At 46.3% G+C, this 26,752-nt stretch overlaps 1 protein-coding gene across 3 annotated transcripts in view; it reads left to right on the top strand.

Moving 5' to 3' along the window:
* The window catches only part of Cox11 (Cytochrome c oxidase copper chaperone COX11), a 30,394-nt gene extending 3,642 nt beyond the window's left edge, over nt 1-26,752 (top strand). The window contains exons 2-5 of one of the 3 annotated variants that reach the window (XM_084603808.1): nt 2,330-2,485; nt 5,690-5,815; nt 9,509-9,550; nt 24,146-26,752. In XM_084603808.1, the coding sequence (XP_084459934.1) occupies nt 2,330-2,485; nt 5,690-5,815; nt 9,509-9,550; nt 24,146-24,286 (465 nt within the window). In that variant the 3' untranslated portion in view covers nt 24,287-26,752. Of the gene's footprint in view, nt 1-2,329; nt 2,486-5,689; nt 5,816-9,508; nt 9,551-15,624; nt 15,840-18,598; nt 18,939-24,145 lie in introns of those variants that run through there. The other 2 variants (XM_084603810.1, XM_084603809.1) reach the window with 2 other exon arrangements.

Below are 26,752 nucleotides of genomic sequence, written 5' to 3'. Positions count from 1 at the left end.
ACCTTGGACATGTTTCATTTTTTCCAAGAACCACAAAGGTCCTCTGACCTAGACACCCGGGAAAGCTTGGCGAGGCCCAGGAAACACATGCAGTGTAGAAAAGCTTAAAGGTGCACTAAAGGGAATTTTCAGGGCATCTTGTAATTGTGGAAACTCTATCTACATGATCCAAACATGTTTATAACTTCATATTATTGCCCTATGTGGTAGCTTTTGCATTTAAAATGAGATAAATCATCCGGGCTTCTACCTCTTTCTTTTCTTTTTCAGTTCATCGCCGACAGTAGAAGTCGCCCAACGCACATAGTTTGTTTGAGGCAATTACTTGGTGGCTTGCCACTCTGCCATCGGTGGAGTAATATGTGGAGTGATCTTGTGAATGTAGTATACTTGCTTAGGTCTTGTTGTTTCCGTGACTTTTCCTGAACCACAAATATGTAGTTGTTTTGTCAAAATATTATTTGCATTATGTCCAAAGACACGAATAGATTACTTTTGGTTGCCTTCAGAGATCAGCGAAATTTTATTGGCTACCGCAGAGTGATGAAGTGGACTCTCGCAAAAGTAAAGAGTATGGGCGTATGTCTATTGCTGTGGGCTTAATTTATGACTACATTTTCTGGGATTAAAACTGGTTATTTGTAGAAATCCAGCAAACAAACTAGAATCAAGAAGGAAATTTTCCAGAACACTCTTTGGTGCACCTTTGAATACTTTCATGATTGCTTGCACAACACATAACCCAAAAGAGATTGATTTCACTGTTGTCAGATGGAGCAAGAAAATTGATGTGCATGTCACTTAAAAAGCCAGTCTCTGAACAAAGTTAATGAACATGGAGGAAGTGGAGTCACAGGGCATAATTTTATGAAATATGGCTCCAGCTTCTCCTTGATGTAACCACCAGTGAGGTGATGTTTTGTAGTGTAAGCATGAAGTTAAGGTAAATGTTTCATATCTGCTAAAGATGCTGCAGTGCGGACTCATCCATATGTCATTGCTTGTTGCAGTTATATCAGTGCTTGGAATGTGTGCTGTACTAAAGTTTTCAGATTTGTGTTTATCAAATCTGTAATTTCAGTGGAATACCTGTGGGCTACGCATTGTAAGCAAAACTTATACTAATTTTCCTCACATGTAACAATTCTTTGCATTTGTTTTGAATGTTTGGCTCAATATCTTCTTTTTTTTGCACATTATATTGCATCAGCAGTTGTGGCCATTCTGCTTCTACTATTTGTTTGATAGCGCTTGGGTCATGTCTGCTGTTGTGGACGCTGTGCCTGAAAGGGGTATTAAAAATAATGAATCAGTCTAATGCTGGCCTGTGGTCAGGGGCCTGATTCCAGATTGTTGCAAAGTGAAGTTTGCGTGTATTTCTAGATTACTACTTTTTAATTAAAAAGTGGCTACTCAGAATGGACCATTTATATAAATGACAAAAGTCCAGAAAGTTCAATACAGCTGTGACCATCGCCAGCCGATTTTGGAAGCTAACTGCAGTGCAAGAAGCTGCGCAGTTTTTTGCAAAAGGGTTGACCCCACACGTGTAGCAGCGAAATTGAGAAGTGACAACATGAGTCAAATCTTATTTGGACATGTTGAGATTTGGAAGCATGCAGAGTAGGTTAGGGAACCAAATTTAGTTACTGACATTCTTGTTAAAATGAAGAAAAATGGGCATGTAATGCAGAGGCCAGATGACCGGTAGTCAATATCGGTAACAGACCGGATTTCGCAGGAAGGAAAGCGTAGGAAGAGGCAGGAGAAAGATAGACGGGCGGATGAGATTAAAAAGCTTGTGGTGATTAGATGAGTACAGCTGGCACAGGAACGGGGTAATTAGAGGGTGATAGGAAATGCCGTTGTCCTGTATTGATGAAATATGTGTAATAAATGTACAGGGCTGAAAAGAAACTTGGCATAATTAGCTGGGGTCCAAGTCAGGCGAGCTTTCGCAAGGCCACACAGACACATTTGTACTGCTTGGTTTAAAGTGCATATTAATTTTTTATGTGTTCTTTCACATAATTAGTGTGATTGTGAGTAGAAAGACTGTGTCCGGTCTATGTCGGCAAGGGGAACTGCTGATGGGACCCTTTAATGGTTTTGCATCATACTCTTAGAAGCGCAGCTTAAGTGTTCTCGATATTTTCAGTAAAGAAGTTGCGACTTCGAGTCAGACGGCGGAAATTTTTTTAACTTTTTGGCCGTAAATGCTCCTTCTGCTTCCAAGCAGTCGTCAGTGGGCTCAGAAAGCTCTGTAGAATCTGTTTATACCCGGCAAAAGCAATTTGATGAAGAGTGTGTGCACCTTTCTTGCTTACAGTCGACTGGCAGGGGTGGCCAGGCCTTTGCCGCGGAGTCCAGCGAGAAGATCGAGAAAATGAGCAAAGTGGGCCACCGGCAGATCAGGGTCACCTTTGCGGCAGACACGGGCTCCGGACTGCGCTGGAGTTTCAGGCCACGCCAGCTGGACGTAGTGGTGTGTACACTTTGCACGCCAGTCAGCGGTGTGCACTCCTGAGGGCTTTTGTAACTGCACCTTCAGCCATTGGGCAGCTCTTGTTTTCTAAATGTGCATGCCCGCTATGACTGAAGACAGCTGTGATGCTGACTGTGTTTCTTTCCTTATGAATAGTTTGTGTCTTAGAATAATTAATTTTTGCATACTGACTTTCTCCTGCTCGCCACAACTTCTGCACATGCTGACTGCCTGCACTGTAAGTCACGTCGTCATAGTAGTCAGCTGTACAAGACTTGCAGCTAAACAGCCACAACAATAACGACAGCGTCTTTAAGGCGGCGCATTTTCACCACTGCTGTGCTGTGTGTGCATGGGAAGGCTCACAAAAGGCACGACTGAAAGTGCTGGACTTTCATCATCATCACAGGCTGGACTATACCCACTGCAGGGCAATGGCCTCTCCCATATTACTCTTTAATCCGGTTCTCTGCTATCTGCATCCACTTGACTCCTGCGAACCTGTTAACCTCATCCACCCACCTAACTTTCTGCTGCCCCTTGCTAGCCTTCCTTTCCTTGGAATCCAATGTGTTACCTTTAGCGGCCATTGGTTATCCTCTTGTCACTACATGCCCTGCCCATACCCATTTCTTCTTCTTGATTTCTACTAGAATCTCATTACCTCGAGTTATCTCTCGGGCCTACTCTGCATGCTTCCAACATCTTAATGTTACACCTACCATTTTCTGATCCATAGCTCTCTGTGTAGTACTGAACTTAAATATAACTGTTTTTGTTAGCCTCCACGCTTCAGCCCCATAGGTGAGTACCGGTAACATGCAACTGTTGTATACTTTCCGCTTAAGCGATACCGGTAAGCTGCGAGATTCTTGTTATTTTCCTCTCATGGTCTGGATCAGCAGTTACTACCTTTCCTAAGTGGACATATTTGCCTACCACTTCTAGTGCTTCGCTACCTATTGTAAACTGCTGTTCTTTCTCACGGCTATTCAGCATTACTTTAGCCTTCTGCTTATTAATTTTTAGGCTTACCTTTTTCGCTTTTCCTGTCTAGGTCATCAATCATTCTTTGCAGTTCATCCCGAATTACTTAGCAAGGCAATGACATCTTTAGGAAACATATTGTTAACATATCAGTAGAGACTCAGGTAACTCGTAAGTTCCTGGTTTTGCAATTTTGAAATTTTAGTGACAGAGGCTAACCTTATGCGGGAACTCCCGAATGTGTGTCTGTTACTCTGAACCTGAAGAAAGTGTATACTTTGTGTGACAGCATGGATTTTTGCAGGTTGCAGGATGTGCAGGTTTCAGAGTGCATTTTCATGAGTTGCAAAAATTGTGCCATTTACATCGTATGTTGGCATTTAGTGTGACCTTCCTCTTGGGACCTGCCCCAGTGGTTCAGTCGTTAGGTCAGTTGACTACTGAACCCAAGAATGGACGATCAAATCCTGATTGCAGTCCCCGCTTTTCAGTGAGGCAAAAAGCAAAGCGCCCATGTGCTGTGCGGTGTCAGGTGGTCGAGATTTCCGGAGTCCTCCACTACGGCGTCTCTCATAGCCTGAGTCGCTTTGGGACGTTCAACCCCACAAACCACCCAGGCTCATGGTGCATCGGCTGGACATGACCGCCAGACACGTCATCAGGAAATGTCTGCCATATGAAGACAACTTAAAAAAAGAAAAATGATGGATAGTGATAGTGATAGTTAGAGATTAACAGAGGTTATAATAAACATTGTTAGAGGGTATAACAACTACTAATGAGTTGTAATGAACCGTATGTCTAACGACAAATTTTATCTACAATTGATTAGGACTAAAAATGCTTAGTAATGAGTAGTAATAGCTAAAATGACTACTATTGACCAATATGTCTCACAGCAACTTGTTATGACTACAGTTAATTAGAAATGACTAAAAATGCTTATTAATGACTAAAATGAGAGGCCAAGAGAAAGAAGGAAAGAGAAAGAGGCAATTGATAAGAGGACAGAGAGTAAGCTTTCACCATCCACCTCTTAAAAGAGACCCTGTCATTTTATGGCTATACCGCTACTGTAGTATTTGATGAATGATGTTTTTCTTCTGTACCCAACATCGCGCAGTGTGTAATGTGAGGAGTGTGCTGTAAAAACAATGTCGTAAGGTCGCACAAAGTAGTTGTGCTTGATCATGCGACTTTTGCATTTAGCTTGGTCTTACGCATGACGCATTGAACATTTTGGACGTCAGTTATGTGGTAAAGACCATGTAACTTGAGGCATGCTACATTTATTGATATAGTATTTATTTATTTATTTACATGTACTTTTACCTGTTGCATGAGTGGGAGAAACAAACCAAGTAAAGCGTAATGAACAGGCGACAAGATAGCATATTTGCAGCAAAGTCTGAGAAGTGTTTATACTGCATTCATCGAGTGCACATCACCGAGAATTGAATTCTAGCATTCAATAACAGAGGAAGAAATTAAATTTGAATAGTAAATCTGTATGCATATGAATAAGCGACACATTCAAGGAATGAGAGCTCCCTGTTGATAAGGTCATAGGAAAGTGCTGGTATTCGAGCAAAGTAGCAAAATGTGTTGAATGAACATGACAGGGGAGGTATTTTAAACGCTCATGATTGCAACAAGTACAAAGGAGAGTAGGGCTTAAGGTTGAAAAATTCCTGTCGTAATGTTAATGAATAAGCGCAGCTTTTGTTTTGGTCTGATTAAAGATTATTGATACCAGTCTGCTTTTGTGGATTCTAAAGTATTGGACCATACTCCAATAGCTTGCAATAATAGTTTTGAAGTTAGCATTTTAATGCATTGAGCGGCAGCACAAAGAGTGTGTTTCAGTTGATTTTTGCGTATTTTTACGATTACGTTGTTGATTCTACTTTACAGCTTTTTTTTGTTATTTAGCTGATCTTTTATGCATGCATAAGTGTACAAATGAGTTGTTGGCTACTGGAACATTGGTATTTTATGTTGCATACTTATTGCAAGGGATTGTACTAGAAACTTTTTAAAGGACCAGGTGAAAATTTCTCCATGTTTGCTCCAAAGTAAATAAGCCCGATAAAATGACTGAATGGCGTAGTGGGCAGGCATGAACTCCTACTGCCATTCATGTTTTTGTGAGTGTAATTGTGACACCGTGCCCACAGATGCTGAGTACTAAGTGGAGAACATACTCCGGTGTAACAGGTGGCACCCGGTGAGACTGTGCTGGCCTTCTACACAGCCCGGAATCCCAGTGACAAACCGGTGGATGGCATCGCCACATACAACATCCTGCCCTTTGAAGCGGGAAAATACTTCAACAAGATCCAGGTAGTTGATCTCCGCATTGCTTACTGCTGCTTGGTTGACCATAGCGAGCCTGCATGTTTTCACTTCTATACCCTTCCACATAGCTTTTGTACAAAAAAAGCACGCAAACTCCAGAAAAGTGTGCCCAAATTCAGTTGGTAACAACAGGCTGTGTAGTGAAACAGTCTGCTGCAAACAATTACTGTATGATCGCTCTCAAAACAAAGTGGATAAGGCAAAGGTAATGGTTGGTGAGCCTTGCGTGCCTTTAGGCTAGCATGCTTGAACTGATAGAGCAGAACCTGCTGAGAGCATCTGTGTCTTGTGCACTGAATTGAGTGGTGTGTATGTCTGTTGGGAACTGCTGCCTGAAGTGAGGCAAAGTGTTTCCACCATCCCTTTCGTGGTACACACTCCCTTCATGGTTATCTTGTAGTGGCTGTTAAATAGCAATGCCTGCAGCTGTTATTAGGTAGCCAGGTCATTCATTATCCCAAATATTGCCGCATTGAAGAGGATGCAAAAGATGATGGCTGGGAACAAAAAGCGTGAGCCTGGAAGAAGAAAGAGGAAGCTTGAGCGCAAGACTCATTCCAGTCGACTATTACAACCTTCTTATCTTAGGCCATCCTTGGCGTTCTATCGAGACATGACAATATGTTTGTTTTCCTTTTTATTTTTGGACACACTAACCTGCCTTTAACTAGTGTCCAGGGAAGGAGAAAAAATGCCGATGAGGATGACATGCAAATGGAATTGTTTGGCTGAACCTATAAACTTTTCGCGATCTGGTATTGTATCAAAAGAATTAATTTTTCACTGATGTTTGTTGTGTGGCTCTTGGCCTGGTTATCGTGCACGGAAATGCAGCCCTCAGTAACCCCTTGAATGAGATGGCTTTGATGGGAACGTGACTACAGAACGCAGAGAGATGGCTGACAGGTGACATTCTGAGGCCTTATTTATTTGTTTTTTTATTGTTGCAAGAGGAGGCAGGTACACTCTGTTCTTGGCTCGCACATGCACACATGTACGAGCGTGTATTGTGATGCACCTCTGTGCTGTAGAAACAAAGGATGGAAAAAGGTTTGCAGGCGCTTAAGCTCTATCTTTGAGGATATGACACATCATTAATGGCTCTGGTCTGCGGCTCCTGTTCCTGGTCCTTATTCGCACACGTGCACTTTTCTGCTTGCTTGATCCTCGATTCGTTAATCTGTGTCGCTATTATCTAAGAGGGACTCATTTGCGTAGTCACTCGATGCCGCATTATGGGAGAGAACACCTGGCATAGATATAAAGCACCTGCCCTAACCAAGCCGTACAAATGTGCGTGCATAGCCTTGCGGTGGTGTGTCCACCTCGGGGGTCTAAAGGTCCCTGCTTTGGGTCCCATCTCAATGGCGCTACCCGTGTCCACAGCGCCTGCCAACTCGGCCTTGTCACGTGGTCTTGTGACGTCACACAACCCACCTGCCACTCAATCCCAGTCGTGTCATGTGCCAGCTACCACCTGCCCGAGGCCTGCGTGTGATTTTTCGCTCACAATGAGTGCAGCACTGAAACCAAAGTTTCAGGAGAAAGCAGCTTTTAACTCTGTTGTGTTAAAAGAGTTGTTTTAGGACTTGCGCTTTTGGTGTGCCACTCCACTGCAGCCTTCTGAAGACTCGTTTTGCTCCTCCTTTGCGTCCTTTGTGCTGGTGACCTTGAAATGGGGCCTTGTATCGGCCTATGTACTCTAAGAGTGAAGTGGCCGACTTCAAGTGGGCTGCGTTGGAGTCGTGGGTGGCGTCACCAGATGTGTTATTCCAACGACTCGCTACAAAAAATTTGCAAGTTAAAAGAGAATAAGTAAAAACATAATATTGATGAAAATAAACAGAAGTGGGGATGCGGCTTTTCGTGAGTGACGTGCTGCGAGGGCTGGAAAGTGGTTTTTGTAACAAATGAAAACCTCAAATAACAAGTTTTGTGGTAATGAACGAGCCCTGCCATCTTGTAACTCGATACAGGGTTAGCTGGGATAACTTGGGTTTTCTGTGCTGTGACTGTGGTGTGATGACAGCAGTTGCCTCATCATAATTTAATGAGTTAGTTTTGTGAAGGGGAACAGTGCACCATCCGTCTCACACTTGGTGAGCTTGTCAGCCACTTCTTGTGGGGCCAGAGGTGGAAAAGGAGAGGGAAGAGGGAAAACTAATTGATTGATTTATAGGAAGGGAAAGGTGTGGTAGCTGTCCCACTTGCTTTCTGTGGACACCTCAACCGCGCCGTAAGGGAAGGGAGGAAGGTGGGAGTGAAAGTGAAAAGAGAGAAAGAGGAGCCGTAGTGGAGGGCTACGGAGTAATTTCGACCACCTGGGGATCTTTAACGTGCGCTGACATCGCACAGCACACGGACGCCTCTTGTTTCGCCTCCATCGAAATGCAGCCGCCAAGGTCGGGTTCGAACCCGGGTACTCCGGCACAGTAGTCAGGCGTCTTACCACTGCACCACCCCGGCGGGGCTGGAAGAGGGAAAGAAGCGTGCTAATGGAAGACTCTGGATTAAGCTGGACACCAGTTCACACTGGGTAAACGTTAGACAAGGGAATGATAAAACAGGAAATGCAACTAGTGCTAGTAACAGTGTGTTGTAATCAGTGTGATGGCTTGGTTAATTTCACACTTTACGACATAAGCAAACCAGCTGAGGTTGCTAAATGTGTATGCCCAAACAAATTCCGCAGGAGGACACAGAAGGTGCTTTAAGGCCATACTGTATGCAGGCTTGTGTAATGCCTCATCATAATTTAATGAGTTAGTTTTGTGAAGGGGAACAGTGCACCATCCGTCTCACACTTGGTGAGCTTGTCAGCCACTCCTTGTGGGGCCAGAGGTGGAAAAGGAGAGGGAAGAGGGAAAACTGATTGATTGATTTATAGGAAGGGAAAGGTGTGGTAGCTTTCCCACTTGCTTTCTGTGGACACCTCAACCGCGCCGTAAGGGAAGGGAGGAAGGTGGGAGTGAAAGTGAAAAGAGAGAAAGAGGAGCCGTAGTGGAGGGCTACGGAGTAATTTCGACCACCTGGGGATCTTTAACGTGCGCTGACATCGCACAGCACACGGACGCCTCTTCGTTTCGCCTCCATCGAAATGCAGCCGCCAAGGTCGGGTTCGAACCCGGGTACTCCGGCACAGTAGTCGGGCGTCTTACCACTGCACCACCCCGGCGGGGCTGGAAGAGGGAAAGAAGCGTGCTAATGGAAGACTCTGGATTAAGCTGGACACCAGTTCACACTGGGTAAACGTTAGACAAGGGAATGATAAAACAGGAAATGCAACTAGTGCTAGTAACAGTGTGTTGTAATCAGTGTGATGGCTTGGTTAATTTCACACTTTACGACATAAGCAAACCAGCTGAGGTTGCTAAATGTGTATGCCCAAACAAATTCCGCAGGAGGACACAGAAGGTGCTTTAAGGCCATAAAAATGTATGCAGGCTTGTGTAATGCCACCTGTGTGTGTGTGTGTATGTTAAAGATTGTATTATTTCTTGCCGCAAAACATGTATCCCTTGCCTATGTGTGTCTGTACTAGGCCTGTTACATGTTTACCATTTTCCTTTTTTGCGAGGTTTTTACTGACTGACTCAATGTGTGTTCTTTGGCAAATGAGCGCTTTTATTTCCCCTTAAATGCCACAGTTAACGAGTGTGTGTGTGCCTTCTCTTGCAGTGCTTCTGTTTTGAGGAGCAGCGCCTGAATCCACACGAAGAGGTGAGCACTGCTTCCTGTTGCCGTGCCTGTGGATTGCATGAGTGGGGGGGGGGGGGGGGTATTATAGGCATCACTCGATGCAGGTCCAAGAGAGGGACTGCTAGTGTAGTATGCCATCCAGGGAAGTGTAATTAGCTCCAGCATTGTAACACTCTTTTTCCAACATTTATATATTCTCATTGTGGGCAAGCTGCAGTTGAGGTCAGAGATGTGAGGCTGGCCCAGCATAGCAGCTGAGAATCCTTTACGCTGGGCTAGTCGGCGTCACTCGTGTTGATGTAAAGGCGTGCGAACAAAATACTTTTTGTTAGCGCATCTCTTTTAGTACAGTCGAACTTCGATATATCGAACACGGATATATCGAATTATTGATTATTTTGAACACTTTCTATATCACGCGGAAAATCGCATGCATTTTTAATTTTTTATTTCGAACGGCGTCGGTTGCCAAATAGATAAATCGAACTCCGCCACCCCAAACCATGTGCACTTTGTTGACAGGAGGCGAGCTTTCCCTCAACGCCCTCGAAGATAGCGGCGGCGCGATGGGCGTTCCCGACTGCTGCGCACAATCGCTGCATACATCGGTCGCGCCGAGGGCGCCATTTGAACATAGCGGCGTATGCACACGGCGGCTTGGCCGGGCTAGGGTGGCTAGCCTGATTTAGTTTGTCAACGACTAACCGCGTCTCGGCGCCGCCACTTGTGCTGCGCCAGTCGTTGTTATCGTGTGTGGCCTAGGCAGCCTAGGTGGCCTAGGCCTGTCACGGCGTGGTCGGTGTTGTGATGGCTGCAAACGCGAAGAAGCGGACGACCCTGACATTTGCTGCGAAATTGGAAGTGATCCGCCGCGTTGAAAATGGTGAAAAAAAGTCAAGCGTCGCCGAAGCTTTCAGCATACCGAGGAGCACTTTGAGCACTCTGCTGAAAAACAAGAGTGACATTAAGACCAAGGCGGAACAAAACCAGCACTCAGGCGCGCGGCGGGTGCGCAAAGCTGCCTTTGAAGACGTTGAGAAGGCGCTGCACAAATGGTTCATCGACGCAAGGGCCCGGAATATTCCTGTATCGGGACCGATGATACAACAGAAGGCCAAGAACTTTGCGTTCATTCTCGGTGCCGAGAACTTCAATGCCAGCAGCGGTTGGCTGCAACGTTTTAAGGCCCGCTTTAACATTGTCGGGAAGACAGTCTCGGGGGAAAGTGAGGACGCCAATGAAGGCGAGATCAAGAAGTGGCTTGAAGAAGAGTGGCCTAAGATTCTCGTCAAGTATGAGCCCAATCAGATATTCAATGCTGACGAGACGGGCCTGTTCTGGCAAATGCTTCCGCGACAAACGCTCGACACGTGCGGAGACAAGTGCCACGGCGGCCAGCAAGGCAAGGCTCGTATTACAGCTCTGTTGGCTGCGAATATGGACGGCAGCACGAAGCTGCGGCCACTTGTCATAGGCAAGTTCCAAACCCCGAGATGCATGCGCAACTGCCCCAGTGTTCCGGTGACATACGCATGGAACAAGAAATCGTGGATGACTCGGGAGATATTCCAAAAATGGTTGAAGGCATGGGACTCGGAGCTGGCGCGTCAAGGCCGGACGGTTTGCCTCATCGTTGACAATTGCACAGCACACCACACTGATGTCCAGCTGAGCAACATTGAAATTAAAGTTTTTGCCGCCGAACACGACGTCGAAGCTGCAACCATTGGACCAGGGCATTATTCGCGCTTTCAGATCTATTTATAAACGTCGGCTGATTGACATTTTGCTTCTCAAGCTGCGGATGGGCCAAGAGCTAAAGATAGACCTTTTGGGTGCCATTCAAATGCTGAAAGCCTCGTTGGACAGCGTCAAGCAGTCGACAGTAGTTCACTGCTTTCGGCATGCGGGTTTTGTAAGCCGCATTGAAGAAGCTTCCGAGCAAGCAACTGAAGAATCAGCGTTGGACGACGGCACAGAGGAAGAATGCCAGCTCGGAGAAACCTGGAGCCAATTGGAGCGCTTTGTCGGTGCTGAGCCACACAGCATGTGCATTGATGACTTCGTTGGCGGTGATGACAGCACCGGAACAGTGGCGGAGTTGACAGATGTAGAGATTGCGGCGGAAGTTACTGCTGAGCGGCCAAACGAAGACGCTGCCGAGGTTGATCCCGTAAGCGCTGCCCCGCTCCAGACTGCAACTGAGGCTGTAGCTGCTTTGGACCTTATACGCCGCTACTGCGGCGCAATAGAAGGCGCTGGACTATCGCTTGTGGACCGTTTAGACTACGTTGAGGACGCCGTGGTTAAGCACGCGGTTGCCAATTTGAAGCAAGCTACGCTGCTACAGTACTTTAAGCCAAAGGAATAAATACTTTGTTTGAAACTTCAAGTGAGTATTTATTGCGTCACTGTGCCACGATTGGTTCATTGATTGATTTGTACTAGTTTTTGACGCGTTTTCTACGTGATTTTGTATATCGAATTCCGGCTATATCGAACTATTTTGCAATCACCGCTCTGTTCGATATATCGAGGTTCGACTGTATTTTATTAGAGAACCTCTATGTCAAGAAGAATTTATCCCCGTACATTATGTCTGTTTCAACAGAGTGCAACATTTTGGGACTAGTGACTCATACGTCCCAATTGTCTGCCATTCCACCACTTGTGAAATTTGTGAGGCGGCGAGAGAGGGTGCACGGTGCATTCTGAGCAACCCTGCTTGCGGTGTGCCAGTGTGCCCAGCCTGGAATAGAGACTCGTTCCATGTGCGCACTAATGCAATCCACCTGGAGCTGTGTCGGTAGTCAACCACTGTTGGAGTCCACAGGGTCCTGACAGTGCACATCATTCGAAGCTTAAAACTTAATGTAGTTACTCGAATCTAGACCGACCTCGATTCTAAGCTGACGCTGAAAACTTGAAGGCCAGTGGTAGAACGAAAAAATTGGAAACTTAAAAGCACCTGCAAAATGAAAACATTTATTTGTGAAAGGGCCCGTGTCTGCTTCTTGCGGACTTGCAGGGGTCGTTCATATTAACAACATGCAGGATGCCAGGTCACTTGGTAGGGCGAAGTTCCATGGCCCATAGAGTTCCCCCTGCATGAAGTCACAGCCATACTCTCGGGTACTTTTGTTGGCTACTACTAGTGGTAGTAATGGCTATGCTTTTGTCTGAAGTTTCCAGGTGGCGCCACCTGCGTCCCATTTTAGCTTTCACACCCGAGTCAGGTGCGAGGCCTGACTTTGAATTGACCTTGTAAGGCTAGCATAGGAGCTGTCAAATGAAAAATAAAAAATAAAAATTTTATTGTCGATGTAGATTTGGGATCATTGCTGGAGCCGATCACACTGCATGTTTTACTGTCACTCTCTCACACTGTGCGTTGCGTGCCGTCGTCTTCATCAACTTCCATCCATGTACAATGGATCCAAACACACCGCTATTGCATTGCCCTTTTGAGGTGCTTTAGAGGGAAAAAAGATGGTTTCACTAATGGCCTTGGCCTGCCCCCAAATATTGTTTGGTTTATGGGGTTTAACATCCCAAAGCGGCTCAGGCTATGGCTTTGCGCATTTCAAAAATTGAAATTGTAAAATTGAGTTGGCCATTTAAAACTACCTTTGCCCACATCAAAATTTAGGTGGACTGCCACTAAAATTCGGTCAGAAAGTCTTTATTTTTATTTATATATTGTTACGATGAAATAGCAAAGGGGTGTTTATTTACAGTGATATGGCAGTGGGATAAGGTGAAGCCTACTAGCCTCAGGCACCAACGCTTCTTCTTCCTCTTCTGTCCCACCATCACCATCCTTCATCGTCGTCATTAGCGTGACATTTCCCCCCTACTCAGACGAAGCCCTCTGGGCATGTTCGTGAGTCGTGCGAGGCTGACACGGCTTCAAGCGGGCAACATGACACAGTTCGGTTTTATTCCATAAGTTAAATCACTAAGGCGTTTGATAACCACATATGGGCCGTCATAATGGGCCAAGAGTTTTTGATGTAGGCCACGGCGCCGAATTGGACGCCATAGCCAGACTAAATCCCCTACAGAGTATGTGACCCTCCGGTGACTGGCATCATATCGCACTTTAGAACGTTCTTGTGAAGCACCAGACCGTAATCGGGCGATTCTCCGTGCTTCTTCGGCGAGACAGAGGGTCTCAGCCAGGCAGGGGTCTTCACGGCTTGTGAAGGGCAGGATAGTATCCAGAGAGTAGCGTGGCGGTCTGGCATAGAGCAGAAAAAATGGACTGTACCCAGTAGTCTCATGCGCGGCGGTATTAAACGCATACGTGATGAAGGGCAGTATGGTGTCCCAGTTCTTATGCCCTGCGTCCACATACATGGCTAGCATGTTGATAAGCGTTCCGTTGACGTGCTCAGTCAAGCCATTTGTCTGGGGATGGTATGGCGTCGAGTGTCGGAAAGTTACGGCGCATAAACGCATGAGCTCTTCAACAACATCAGCAGTGAATTGTCGGCCCCGGTCAGTGATGACAATTCATGGCGGCCCGTGTCGTAAGATGACTGAGTGCAGCAAGAAAAGCGACACCTGATGCGCCGTAGCAGATGGAAGAGCGGCGGTTTCACAGTAATGTGTGAGATAGTCCACGCAGATTACAATCCAGCAATTTCCATCCACGGACTTCGGAAACGAACCTACGAGGTCAATTCCTACTTGATCAAACGGTGCTGTCGGGGTCTTCACAGGGTGCAGCAAGCCAGACGGAGTTGCAGTTGGACGTTTGTGGCGTTGACATTGCTTGCAACTGGCAACGTATTGTTCAACCGTCGAGCGCATTCTCGGCCAGTAAAATCTTTCTTGAGCACGGTGGAGTGTTCGAACCGATCCCAAATGCCCAGAAGTTGGATCATCATGCATAACACGCAATACGTCCGTGCACGTCTTGGGAACTACGAGTAGGTATCGCTGGCGGACAGGCGAATAACTCTTTTTCCATAGGAGGCCATCATGCACACAAAAACGGCTTGTAGGTACGTTGGCTTGGGCAAAGAGAGGCTGCAGACTGGTATCATTTTGCTGTTCCGTTTTGAAAACATTCGTGTCGGGGAACGCTGGCTCGAGGGTCGATATATAATTGTCGAAATCGTCGCTTTCAGGTCCAGTCGTGGCCATTGGCATCCTAGAAAGACAATCTGCGTCTGCATGACGCCTCCCGCTTTTGTAAACCACGGCAAAGTCATATTCCTGTAACCGGAGGGCCCAGCGTGCGAGGCGACCACATGGGTCTCGAAGGTTCCGCAACCAACAGAGGGAATGATGGTCAGTTACGATAGTAAACGAACGTCCGTACAAATATGAACGGAAACGCTGCACAGCGAAAACTACAGCTAGGCATTCCTGTTCGGTGACTGTGTAGTTTCGCTCCGGCTTGCTCAGGGTACGACTTGCGTACGCGATAACATGCTCTCGTTCATCGTGCCGTTGGACAAGGACTGCACCAAGACCAATTCCACTAGCGTCCGTGTGTACTTCTGTCATTGCAGTAGGATCGAAGTGACGTAGGATGGGTTTCGATATTAAAAGAAACTTCAGTTGACGGAATGACGCGTCGCAGTCTGGTGTCCAGTTAAAAGTAGAGTTTTTGTGGAGAAGGCACGTCAGTGGGTAAGCAACGTCAGCAAAGCGATGTATAAAGCGTCTAAAATACGAGCACAACCCTAGAAAACTGCGCAGCTCTTTCACTGTCTGCGGGGGTTTAAAAGACTCAACAGCGGCAGTTTTCTGCGGATCCGGCATTACACCATCACCACTGACAAAGTGTCCTAGCACCAGCGCTTGGCGCTCTCCAAAGCGGCACTTTTTGGAGTTCAGAATTAGGGCGGCGTTGTGCAGACAATTCAAGACACGTACTAGACGGTCATTGTGTTCTTGGAAGGATTTCCCAAATATGACGACATCGTCCAGATAGCAAAGACAAATGTCCCATTTTAAGCCGCGCAAAACTGTGTCCATAAAGCGTTCAAATGTAGCTGGCGCATTACACAGCCCGAATGGCATAACATTAAACTCATAAAGGCCATCTGGGGTTACGAAGGCTGTTTTTTTCTTATCCGCAGGGTCCATTGGAATTTGCCAGTAGCCAGATCTGAGATCAAGACAAGAAAAATAGGACGCACCAGAGAGGCAGTCGAGGGCATCGTCTATGCGAGGAAGAGGATAGACGTCCTTTTTCGTAACAGAATTTAGACGCCGATAATCGACGCAGAATCGCCACGAACCGTCTTTCTTGCGTACAAGAATAACAGGGGCAGCCCAGGGGCAAGATGACTCCTGTATCACCTTCTTCTGTAGCATGTCCTCCACTTGCTCATGAATGACTTTGCGCTCAGATGGGGACACGCGATATGGCTTTTGACGAATGGGACGAGCCGAACCAGTGTCGATGCTATGATGGGTCCGATGTGCAGGGCGAGAGGTTGGTCCATCTGTTTCAGAAAAGTCAAACATAGGCGAAAAAGGTAGAAGAATATCCACAAGAGTACGGCGTTGAGGTGAGGTGAGATCGGCGCTGATCATGCGGAAGATCGAAGTTTCATCAGCAGGCAGAGGTACGGTGGCACTCGTAGCATCTGTGACCAAAGCAACGACGTGGGGCGCATCGGGTCCACAGGAGGCAAGCTTCAATCCCGTTGGTAAAACTGCGGGCTCGGACAATGGATTGATGGTCCATAACGAGGCACTACCATGATTCACGGATATCATACAGTGAGGGATAATTACATTTTTCTTCAGGCATGCTGAGTGAACTGGGTGCACCATGGCCTGGAATGAAACCTTCTCAAGAAGTGGAACGGACACGGGGACGAACATGGCAGACAAGGGTGGAACTACTGTGTCTTCGGTAATACTAAAAACTGTTTCTTCATCACGGCCACTTTCAAAAAGAGTCTGCAGATGCGAGCCGTCAAAATGAACCTCTTGACTTCGGCAGTCTACGGTAGCGCCACAAAACTTCAAGAAGTCCATTCCTAAAATGATGTCATGCGTAGAGTGGGGTAAGACTACGAATTCGGCTTGAAAAATTGCACCACCCACAGACACTTGCGCACTACACACACCCAGTGGCCCACAACGCCTCTCCACTCACACCACAAAACGTTGAAGCACGGTCATATTCAAACATCACTTTGCGTCCCAACAAGCGCCTAAATTGATTACTCATCACAGACACAGTCGCACCCGTATCCACCAAAGCTAATGTATACACACCATCAATAAACACACGAATTTTGTTTTTGAGCATTATAGTTGGAGGGATGTTGGCACACAGCACATTTCCAGCGGCCTCACCCCCATTGGTCGCGCTGGTTAGTTTTCCTGCTGAGGATGCTGAGGCGACATGGAGCGCCGTCGTGGTGATGGAGAACGACGCGCACGGAAGGCGGGTGGTGGAGTAACACTTCTATCAGATGCAGGGGAGTGGTCGCGGATATTCTGGTTATGGATGTTGCGGTAATACCCACGCTGAGTATTTGATTGTTGAAAAACGGGATTGTATTGCCAATTGTTGGGTGCTGTTGGAAGCGCCGGACGGTTATAGCGAGGTGGGAACCTACTGCGGCAGTATCTGGCGATGTGACCCTCGACGCCGCAGCGGTAGCATATCGGCGGGGAAGGTAGAAAATGCTGTTGCGAATAAGAGCAGGGAACAGCTGGGTGCGTCGTAGGTCTGGCTGAATGCTCATACTGCTCAGGAATCCTGGTAGATCGAATGGAAGATCTATGTGCACTTGAGGCGACGTCATACCTTGGGGCGTCAGGCACCGACGCATTCCGGTTGGCGAAATGCATAGGAGGATAGTCAATGGAAGCTGCAACTTCAGGAGCTTGTGGGAAAGGCTGAACGGTAATCGCTTGTGTTGGTGAAGCCGGCCGTCTAGATACCCTCTGGACAGAGACCTCAGCAGATTCGTGCAGGGGAAGTGGGTTGAGCCGCAGGAGTTCTTGCCGCACGATTTGCCGGATCGTCGACGGAAGATCTAGTTGGCCGTGGTCATCAAGGCTGGCCACGGTAGGCACGTTGGCCAGCCGCCCAAATTTTGGCACAATACGACGCGTTTTCAGAGCTTGAAAAGCACGGATGTGTTTAATGACATCGGAGACGGTTGCAAGGCTGTCTTTGGCGATTAAAAAGTTGTACACGTCAGCCGCGATACCCTTCAAAATGTGGCCGACTCTGTCTTCTTCGGGCATGTTGGAATTGACACATCTGCACAATCTGAGGATCTCTTCTGTATAAGTGGTACAAGTTTCATCCGGCAATTGAGCTCTTTGGGCAAGGGTCTGCTCAGCCCGCTTTTTGCTCGGTACAGAGTCACCAAAACGCTGTTTGATCTCGGTGGCAAACCGTTCCCAAGTTGTCAAATTGTCCTCGTTATTCTCGAACTATGTCATCGCCGTGTGAGTTAGAAAAAAGACGAAATTTCTGAGCATGGTGATAGGGTCCCACCGGTTGTACCGACTAACTCGTTCATAATGAAGTAGCCACTTCTCAACGTCCTCACCTTCCTCTCCTGCAAACGGTCGTGGTTCCCGGTAAGGCTGGCAGGGAATAGAGCTGGAGGGGGCAGGCCTGTCACCAGCCTGGCTTGAAGCGTCGCGGCTGGCACGGTTAGAATCGGTGTGGTCCATGATGTTTGGGAGCGGTGGCAGTCCAGCAAGGCGGCGACTACGTCGAAACTCGAGTTGTTCTTGCTGCGCCGTACTTGGGGATCGAACGGAGCACCTTCCACCAAGTTGTTACGATGAAATAGCAAAGGGGTGTTTATTTACAGTGATATGGCAGTGGGATAAGGTGAAGCCTACTAGCCCCAGGCACCAACGCTTCTTCTTCCTCTTCTGTCCCACCATCACCATCCTTCGTCATCATTAGCGTGACAATATTTATTTCCTAATACTGCGGGCAGTGGTTCTGCCCAACTTGGAGGGGGTTGTGGATGGACAGTTAAGATACGGGCATTTTCGCATGAGACAGTGTCAGTTGTAATAATATAGTCAAACTGTCTCGCAATTTTTTTTTTTTTTTTTCAGGTTTAATGGATTGCAGTAGAATCTCGTTAATACGATTCCCACGGGCTCCGACAATAAAAGCGTATTATCCGAAAATCGTATTATCCAAAACGGACTCAGAAAGATCGCGAATAATACATACTTGGCACAGAACTTGCTTTTATTAAAGCACGTTAAAATAATCCGTCACTTTGCGTTGCACGTTTTGCTTTTCGAGGTCCTGAAGAAAGCTTTTTTGGAACTCGTAGAAACGAGTAGCAGTTTCCTCACTCAGCTCCGCAGACGCGACAAAGCCACGAAGCCCGTCCAAAGCTTGGAGTGCACCGTCAGTATTTAATGGCCGACGATCGCCGCTGCAATCTCCGGCGTCTTGGTCGTCATCGTCGTCGCTTTCCTCTTCAGCGGTAACATCTGCAATGATGTCTTGGACGGTGCGCAATTCGCATGTCGCCAGTTGGTCGTCCGCCGATATAAACTCTTCCGGAGACACGCCGACATCGAGGTCACCCCAGTCTGGGATGTCAATCTCTGCGCTGTCAGCTCCATGTTCCTCCGTATCGCCAGATGCACAAAGAAAGCCACACTTCTTGAAGCAGTTGGCGATGGTGTCGGGTTTGACGCGATCCCATGACATCGCTAGAAAATGAATATCATCAAGAAGATCCACCTTCAAGCTGGCATCTTTCCGGTCAATCTTGGCCAAAAAGCGTCTGACCAACAAGCTCCTAAAGTGAAATTTCACGTTTTTAATGATTCCTGCTGCAAGTGGCTGGTGCAGTTGGGCGGCAGGAAAATTACTCTGACGTTTTGCAGCCACGAAGTATCGACAGGGTGCGCGGCACAATTGTCGAGAAATATAAGAATTCTACGGTTCTCGGCACGCATCCGGGCATCCAGATGGGTGAGGAACTCTTGTGAAAAGGGCTCCGGTCATCCATGCCTTCCTATTCGCTTTGTAAACGACAGGAAGGCGTGGGTTACGCGAGAAGCAGCGTGGCTTCCAGAACTTGCCAATGACGGTAGGCTTGAGCTTCTCGGTTCCATCAGCATTGCAGCACAACAATACGGTGACTCTTTCTTTGCTTTTTTTTCCACCTTGACACGTCTCACCTTTCATACTGAGACTTTTCTCGGGCTGGAGGTTGATGAACAACCCAGCTTCATCTGCGTTGAACACGTCCCTTGGCTGGTATTGAGCAATCACCGCCGGCAGAGTCGAAAGCCAGTTGGAGACCTGATCTTGGTCGGCAGACTTCCCTTCGCCGGAAACGGTTTTATACGACAGGCCATGTCGTGTTTTAAAACGATGGAGCCACCCGCCCAAAGCTTTAAAATCTTCAATGCCCAACGAGAGTGCAATCTCATCAGCTTTCTCGCGAACAACTGTCCCGTCCACGTTCACGCCCGCCGCCCTTACTTCCCTGAACCACGCCAGTAGAACCTCTTCCATCTTGCCATGCTGGGCGCCCCTTGTTTGCTTCACGCCGGCGCCGAAGACTTGAATGTTTTTCCGAATTTCTTCTCGCTTGCCGACGATCGCGTTCAGCGTGGAGACAGGCAAACAAAGTTCGCGTGCCAGGTCGACACGTTTCTTCTGCGGATTGTCGTCGACTTTTACGAGAATATCAAGTTTTTCTTTCAGCGATAACGCTTTACGCTTCCTAGACATGGTGAAGCGCACGGGTGAAACGCGGCACCAAAACAAAAACGATAAGTGCGAAGTGCAAGCTGAACGCTCGGAAAACCAAAATGGCAACGAGAAATGGCAAACACAAAGCCAACAAAGCCTACAGCATCGTCAATGCATGCGCCAATCACTGCTTCTTGGTCACGTGATTTTACCTTGATTACTATGTCTTAGGATAGATGGCGCTAAAAACCTTCGGTGCGCTTCGGCGCTTTTGTTGTGCGAGCTTGGGAAAATGGCTCCCAGAGGCCGCCACACTGCTGCAGACGCTGTGCTGAGGCGCGGCCGGACTCGAGCCGAGCCGAGCCAGGCCAAGCCTCGAGCATACGAAGCGCGTGTCGTCGCGTGTTCAGTCCGCTGTGCCTGTAGTTTTGCTCGATGCGATAATTTCAGTAGCTCTGCCCACCCTCTGCAAAGGACTGGCTCTGATGTCATCATCATAGTTGGAGAGGTGTGATTCCTACACGTATCTAGCAAAGGTCATGTCCAACATCGAAAATCGGCCACGAGCGCTAGGGGAGTTACGACCACTGCAGCTACGGTCAGATCCCGCTAGGACACTTTTGCTGCCTCCTGGCGCGAAAATCGAAACTTCGCGAGATTTACGGAAGACGTTTCCACGATCGTATTATCCAAACCGACGTGGAAATACGATCGTATTAGCCGTACAAAAATGCATTACCTCTATAGGGCATCGGCCGGGAACGAAAAAAAAAACGTATTATGCCGAAAAGCGTATTTAGCCGAATCGTATCAACGAGATTTCACTGTATCATATTTTATGAGTCAGATTTTTTTAATCCTTGCATCTAAGCCAACCTAAGAGTTTCATCTTCTGTATTCTTAAAAAAAGCACACAGCTTAGTTTCGAAAAAATATGGCATCTTAAGTGCCTCGTGAACAGGAAGCAATCAATCCAGTTATTGCAGGAAGACTGGGTTTATTTCGCAGCTGGACAGCATTGCGTGGAACGTAATTGGTAATTCAATTACTACTCGACAGAAATAGCGGGCTCTCTCTGGCCAGAGTACAGGAGTTTTCTCACCAGAGTTGGCTGTGTACAGCTTTTTAAGAAAGTGCAGTGAAAATAGCAAGACAGGACAGTGGAACGAATTGCTCTCCCATCCAGCACAAACGACTGGTACTGGAACTACAGCAGTGTAATATGGGTAAAGTAGCATCTACTCTAAGTTTTATTGATGTATATTAGCTCAAGTATCAAGAGCACCCTGAGGGAAATTATTGTAGGTTGGAAGAGAGGGAAACATCCTAGTAAGGCCATCTCTACATGGTGCTGATCTTAGGAAGCGTGACTTCATGAATGCCCATAAAAGCTAAGCTGTAGCACTGCATGTCTTTACTAGTCTTGAATCAACACTGCTAAAAAAAACATCCTTTTTGCTCTTTGTTAGTCTTGCCTTTGTCATTGACTGGCTTGACAAGTTGCAAGAAATGGATATTCTCTGAGTCATTCATTGTAGCATGTTTTGATAGCTTTCAGTTCAACATCAGAGTTTCCAGGGTGTTCAGCAGAATATTAGGAGTTGAAGCCAAAAAGCCTTTACGAGGCCTGTTGGTACCTCGGTTCTGTTTACTTGGCAGCAGAGATTCACTGACATGAATCTCGAAGTGGAAATAAAGGATAGAACCGAGATGCGATTAGAATTTGTCGTTTCTGCTGAATGTGCTAACGTGAAATATAAAGGCCCAACAGCGGCAGGTTTACGCTTTGAGCCTAGGCTAACTAGATTGTTCTTTGTGCAGAAAAGCAGAACCATCCATGGTCCTCCATTTCTCCGTTAAGTAGAGACATAATAAACATCATCTTTGTTCTCCCACTTGACCAGCATTCTCAGTACAAACAGTAGGCTGTTGTTGATCACACTGCTTGTTGACAGACCAATCAGCTTTTTGTGAAGTAATAGAGCAGTCTTTGCAGCCAAAGTAAGGTTCCAGGACAACTGCTTTTGTAGAGTAGAATCCCCAACATACAAACAATTTGCTTGGCCTTACTGTTCTATATAATAAGGCTTAATTTCATATTGCTGATTATTGTAGACGTAAACTTGTTAATTCAACCTTCAGGTGACCAGATTCGAAATAACTAAATGTTGAAATTATTGGAAGGGCCTAAAAAAACAGCTAAAAACTGTTTGCATTCTGAATTTTATCTAATGAACAACTGTATGAAGTCTGTCTGCATTTGAGATGGATCCCAAGAGACAAAAACAGTTTTTTCCTGTTCGTTCAAGTTCTTTACTTTGCACACACTTTCGAGAATGTTGAAGAACTGCTCCACAGTCAATTAAGGGACACTAAAGAGAAAAATGAAGTGGGCTTGCATCGATAGAATGCCAGTTCCTGGCTACAAAAAAACCACTCTTATTGAAGACAAAGCTGTTATAAGGTAGTAAAGAGGAAGAACAGAAATACAGATATCGCCGCCACAGCCGAAACGACTGAGGCTCGCAGCTAAAAATCCCGTGATGCTCAAGGGATCCTGGAAGCTGACAAATGCGAATTACGTTGCCCGTTTGAATGTGGTAGTAGGTTTTGTCTCAGATATGATAAAATGCTTTTATTGCACTTAAACGACGGCGAAAAGACAACGTAAATGTTGCAAGGCAAATATAAAAATATACTTGGAGGCGCCACAGGTGTCCACTTCAGTTTCGGTTATGTTCGGGCTCAGGCACTTCATGCGTGCTCCGACCAGCAGCGCCTGAAATAAGACCTCGGAGCAGCAAATGCGCCTACCCTAAGTGCGTATCGAATTAAGGTCATAACTCAGCACACACCTGCGAAGTATTCTCCGCTCCCCGTGCGCCAGCAATCCCGGGGTCTCCTCTTGCGTCATTGTGTGCGTCATGCTACCCTACTTACCCTACTACGTAGTAGGAGAAAACAGTTTGAATTCGACTGGCGGGAACAAAAAAAAAAACTTCAACTTCTTGTCGCAATAACTCAGCAATTATTCGATTTTTTGGTGCCGGATATGCGGCGACAGTGTCATCAAATGCAGTTATTAGATTTTTACAGCATGTTTGAGTGTCTTTAGTGTCCCTTTAAGGTCTCTGCTACCCTTTTCGCAGTGCAACGCAGTAGCATTTGTTCCTCCACAAAACAGCCCCCTCACGTTTTGAGGATGGTTCGCCGCATTTTCCATGCAGTAAAGCATCACGGTGAAGTGTACAGTTAGTGAAACTGCAGCTTCAGTGATTTCGGTGTACTGGAAGCAGCGCATTGGTGCACGCAAGGGATGGATGCGTAGGCATGAAAACAGCTTGACGCCATTCCAAAATAAAAGCAGTGACGTGCCAAGCAGCATCCAAAATGCCTCAGCTAGCCGACACATATACATGCACCCAGTCGCAGTCGCAGGGCAGCATAAAGTTAAAGTGAAACCGAAACTATGCTATCGAGCTATGTATAGGTAATGGGAAACTTCTTACCATTGCCATGTCTGCCATAGCAAGCATTTCGTTTGCTGGCACCACTTTCCCATGAAACTGAGGTTCAAGGAGGTCCATTTCAGTGATCGTTGTAAGCGTAGGTGTCTTACACCTACGCGATCAAATGTGATCTCCCATTTGAATTGGCCAGAGAAAGTTCATCGATTATTTAAACTAACGTGTCTCCGCCGCCATAGACTTACAGGGCACCAGCCAGGACGGGACCGCGTGCCCCTTTGTTTGAATTTCCAAATTAATGGGGGTTGAACTAACAAAATATTATACTGTGTTACCTTTAGGTTGCCTGATATGGTTGGTAGCCCATAGTAGCTGCATGCTAGAAGAAGATTAAACGGAGCTGAAAGAAGAACCTTACGTTGCTTATGTTTCGTTCAATTGCTCCCCTCTCGTTTTTCCCATGGCCGGCAGGTGGACATGCCCGTGTTCTTTTACATTGATCCCGAGTATGCAGCCGACCCACTGCTGGAGAACTGCAATGACATCACCCTGTCGTACACCTTCTTTGAGGCCAAGGAGGGCTTGCAGCTACCGGTCCCCACCATCCGGTGACAAGAGATGGCGCCACTAGACTGCTTGTTATGTGCACCCAATTGGGCGCAGCTTTTGGAGTGTTGGTAGAGTGGTTAGGGAACGCAGGAAGGATCGCTGCATTATTCTGAGAATTGTGGTAGGGCTAAGCAAATGTTGATCTCACGATGCATGCCTGCAGTGGCATTGTTATTATAGACAGATGACAATGCTTCTGCTGGGTAAGCAAACTAGAGGATCATTTAAAAGCATCAGTCATGCAGACTTGGCAAAAACCTGGTGGTCACTTAACCTACACTTAGGACTGAACTTATTCAGATGCAATTGACCCAAATGAAATCAGCTGCCAGTTAAGTAACTGCTTATTGTACAGCTGGCATCACAGGTTTGGGCACTAGTTGAAGCCGGAGGAGGGCGAAGGGAGGACTGAAATGGTAGATATTCCACTGCACAGTTAGGTCCCTAGAACGCGCATAATTCTATACTCCACATACCACCCCGGCCTCATCATGAGGAATGCATTGGAGTCGAATGTGCTGATGTGCAGAACTTACCACCAGGTGCCATTTTGCGTACGAGACCTCAGGTGAAACAGTCCACTAGTTCACCCACAGTAAGCATTGGTACCTGTCTGTTGATGGATGGTAGCATGCAGTGTGAAACCCAGTTCTTTCACGGTGCTTTTTGTGAGCAAATCTTGGTGAACTGAAAAAACTTGTTTCCCTTGTCTAGGCCTAAAGGGGGAATGTGGCTAGTAAAAATAATTTATTTATGCATGAAATGCAGTGAAATTTGGTGCAAATGCGCAACTTTTTATAATTATTTCAGAACTGTATTCTTTTCTTTAAACATAGCTGACATAGTTCCTGAGTAATTAGAGTTTACATTCTTGTAAAGTGACTCCGGTGTGTTAACCTCGGAAGAAAATGCACAAGCTTTCAGTGTCATCATGTTCACAAAGCTACATTCTGTAGCTGCGTTCTGTGCATTAAAACTGTTAATTCTTTTTGCAAATGCTCCGGTGCTCCATAGAGCTTGTAGAAGCAAAAGTTAAATTACAGCCTGCATTTATTACACAAAAACATTTCTTACAAAATTAACTTTTAAAAACTATTCCTCATGTACATAAAAAAAATTCTAGAACTTTATTACCACTTCTCAGTGTCACTGGATTCATGCACTTTAAGTAAGTATTCTGCAGTGATTTTTTTTTACAAAATGCCGAAGGGATTAGTCAAAGGGATTAGTGAATCATAGAAAAAGTGAAAGCTAAGAAAGTCAACCTTAAAAGTTTATGCCGTCATTTTACATTCTCGTATTCTTTTACTGAGAGAAATGCAGCACTACAACCTGTGGAATGAATGTTTTTAGGAGATTCCCCCAAGGTGGAGTAGGTTTGTAATAAGGGAGTAATTACGAACATCCACCCAAGCGCAGCCATACAGCTACAAAACTTTATAGTTAAAGAGCCTGTGAAAGGGTCTCTCTTCATGATGATACCAAGGTGTTGACGCCCTGCTGTTGGAAGTCTGCAGAATCCGGAGTGTGCCAGCTCTATCATAAGTGCAATTTGCCCACAATTTTTTATGACTATCCATCAGTGAATGGTCACTTTGTAAATTCGTACTGCATACGTAGCTAAAATATTTCGTAACGAGTCAAAGTCTGAAGGATTAGAGAAACGACTGAAAAATAGGAAATTCTGATCGAATTGGGTACTTATTCACCGCATCTCCGTTAATAGACATTCATTTTTGGTCTCATAAAATGTAAGACGTTTGTATGGACTGTTAGGAAAGCTGCAGGCACACTCCGAAATTGTAGCTTAGATGCACATGGAACCACGTAATGCCTCAATGCACCAAAGAGCTTTCAGTAGAGTTTTCAAATTCTGTAGGCGTATTTAATAATGTTAAAGTTGTACAGTGCTAAAGAAGGATGGACGCATGGCTAGACAGCGAACAGAGCAAGCACAATCAAAGTCAATGTCCATGCTATCCTTCCTGTTTCTTTGTGTTCATCCTTGTTTGTCACTGTGCGTTACCTTTGATAGCCCAGCAACTGAGTTTAGTATTATTCGGCAAGCTGTTTAATAGTATGCCCTGGTTTTGTGAAACGACTGGCTGGTAAAATGTTCTTTTGGTACTCCTCAAAAGAGGGGACTTGCGGCAATGCCCAGAGGAAGAGTCAGGTGGGCAGAGGAGATTGCTAAGTCAGAGTGGCTGCTGCTGTAGCAGAGATCAAGGTGATTTGTAGATCAATGCATTGAAATCGCTGGTGTTGGCAAACAACTTGACATAGTCGAGGCATGTGCTGCAGTACATTTATCTGTAGAAAGGCAGCTTTTAAAAAATCTGCAGCAGAAACTTTTGGGACACTGTGCTGCATACTGTGATTTCTGACTGTAGACACAAACTGCCTGTCATTAAATCGAAGCCAGTGGCTGGCATCCCATCCTCAAAGCCTTCTCTCACTTTTTGCTTCTCT

This window comes from Amblyomma maculatum, chromosome 5 (genome assembly GCF_055883805.1).
Source record: "Amblyomma maculatum isolate TAMU_Amacu chromosome 5, ASM5588380v1, whole genome shotgun sequence".
NCBI lineage: Eukaryota > Metazoa > Arthropoda > Arachnida > Ixodida > Ixodidae > Amblyomma > Amblyomma maculatum.
Note: the sequence above shows the minus strand (reverse complement) of the source record. Positions and strands in the feature narration are given on the sequence as shown.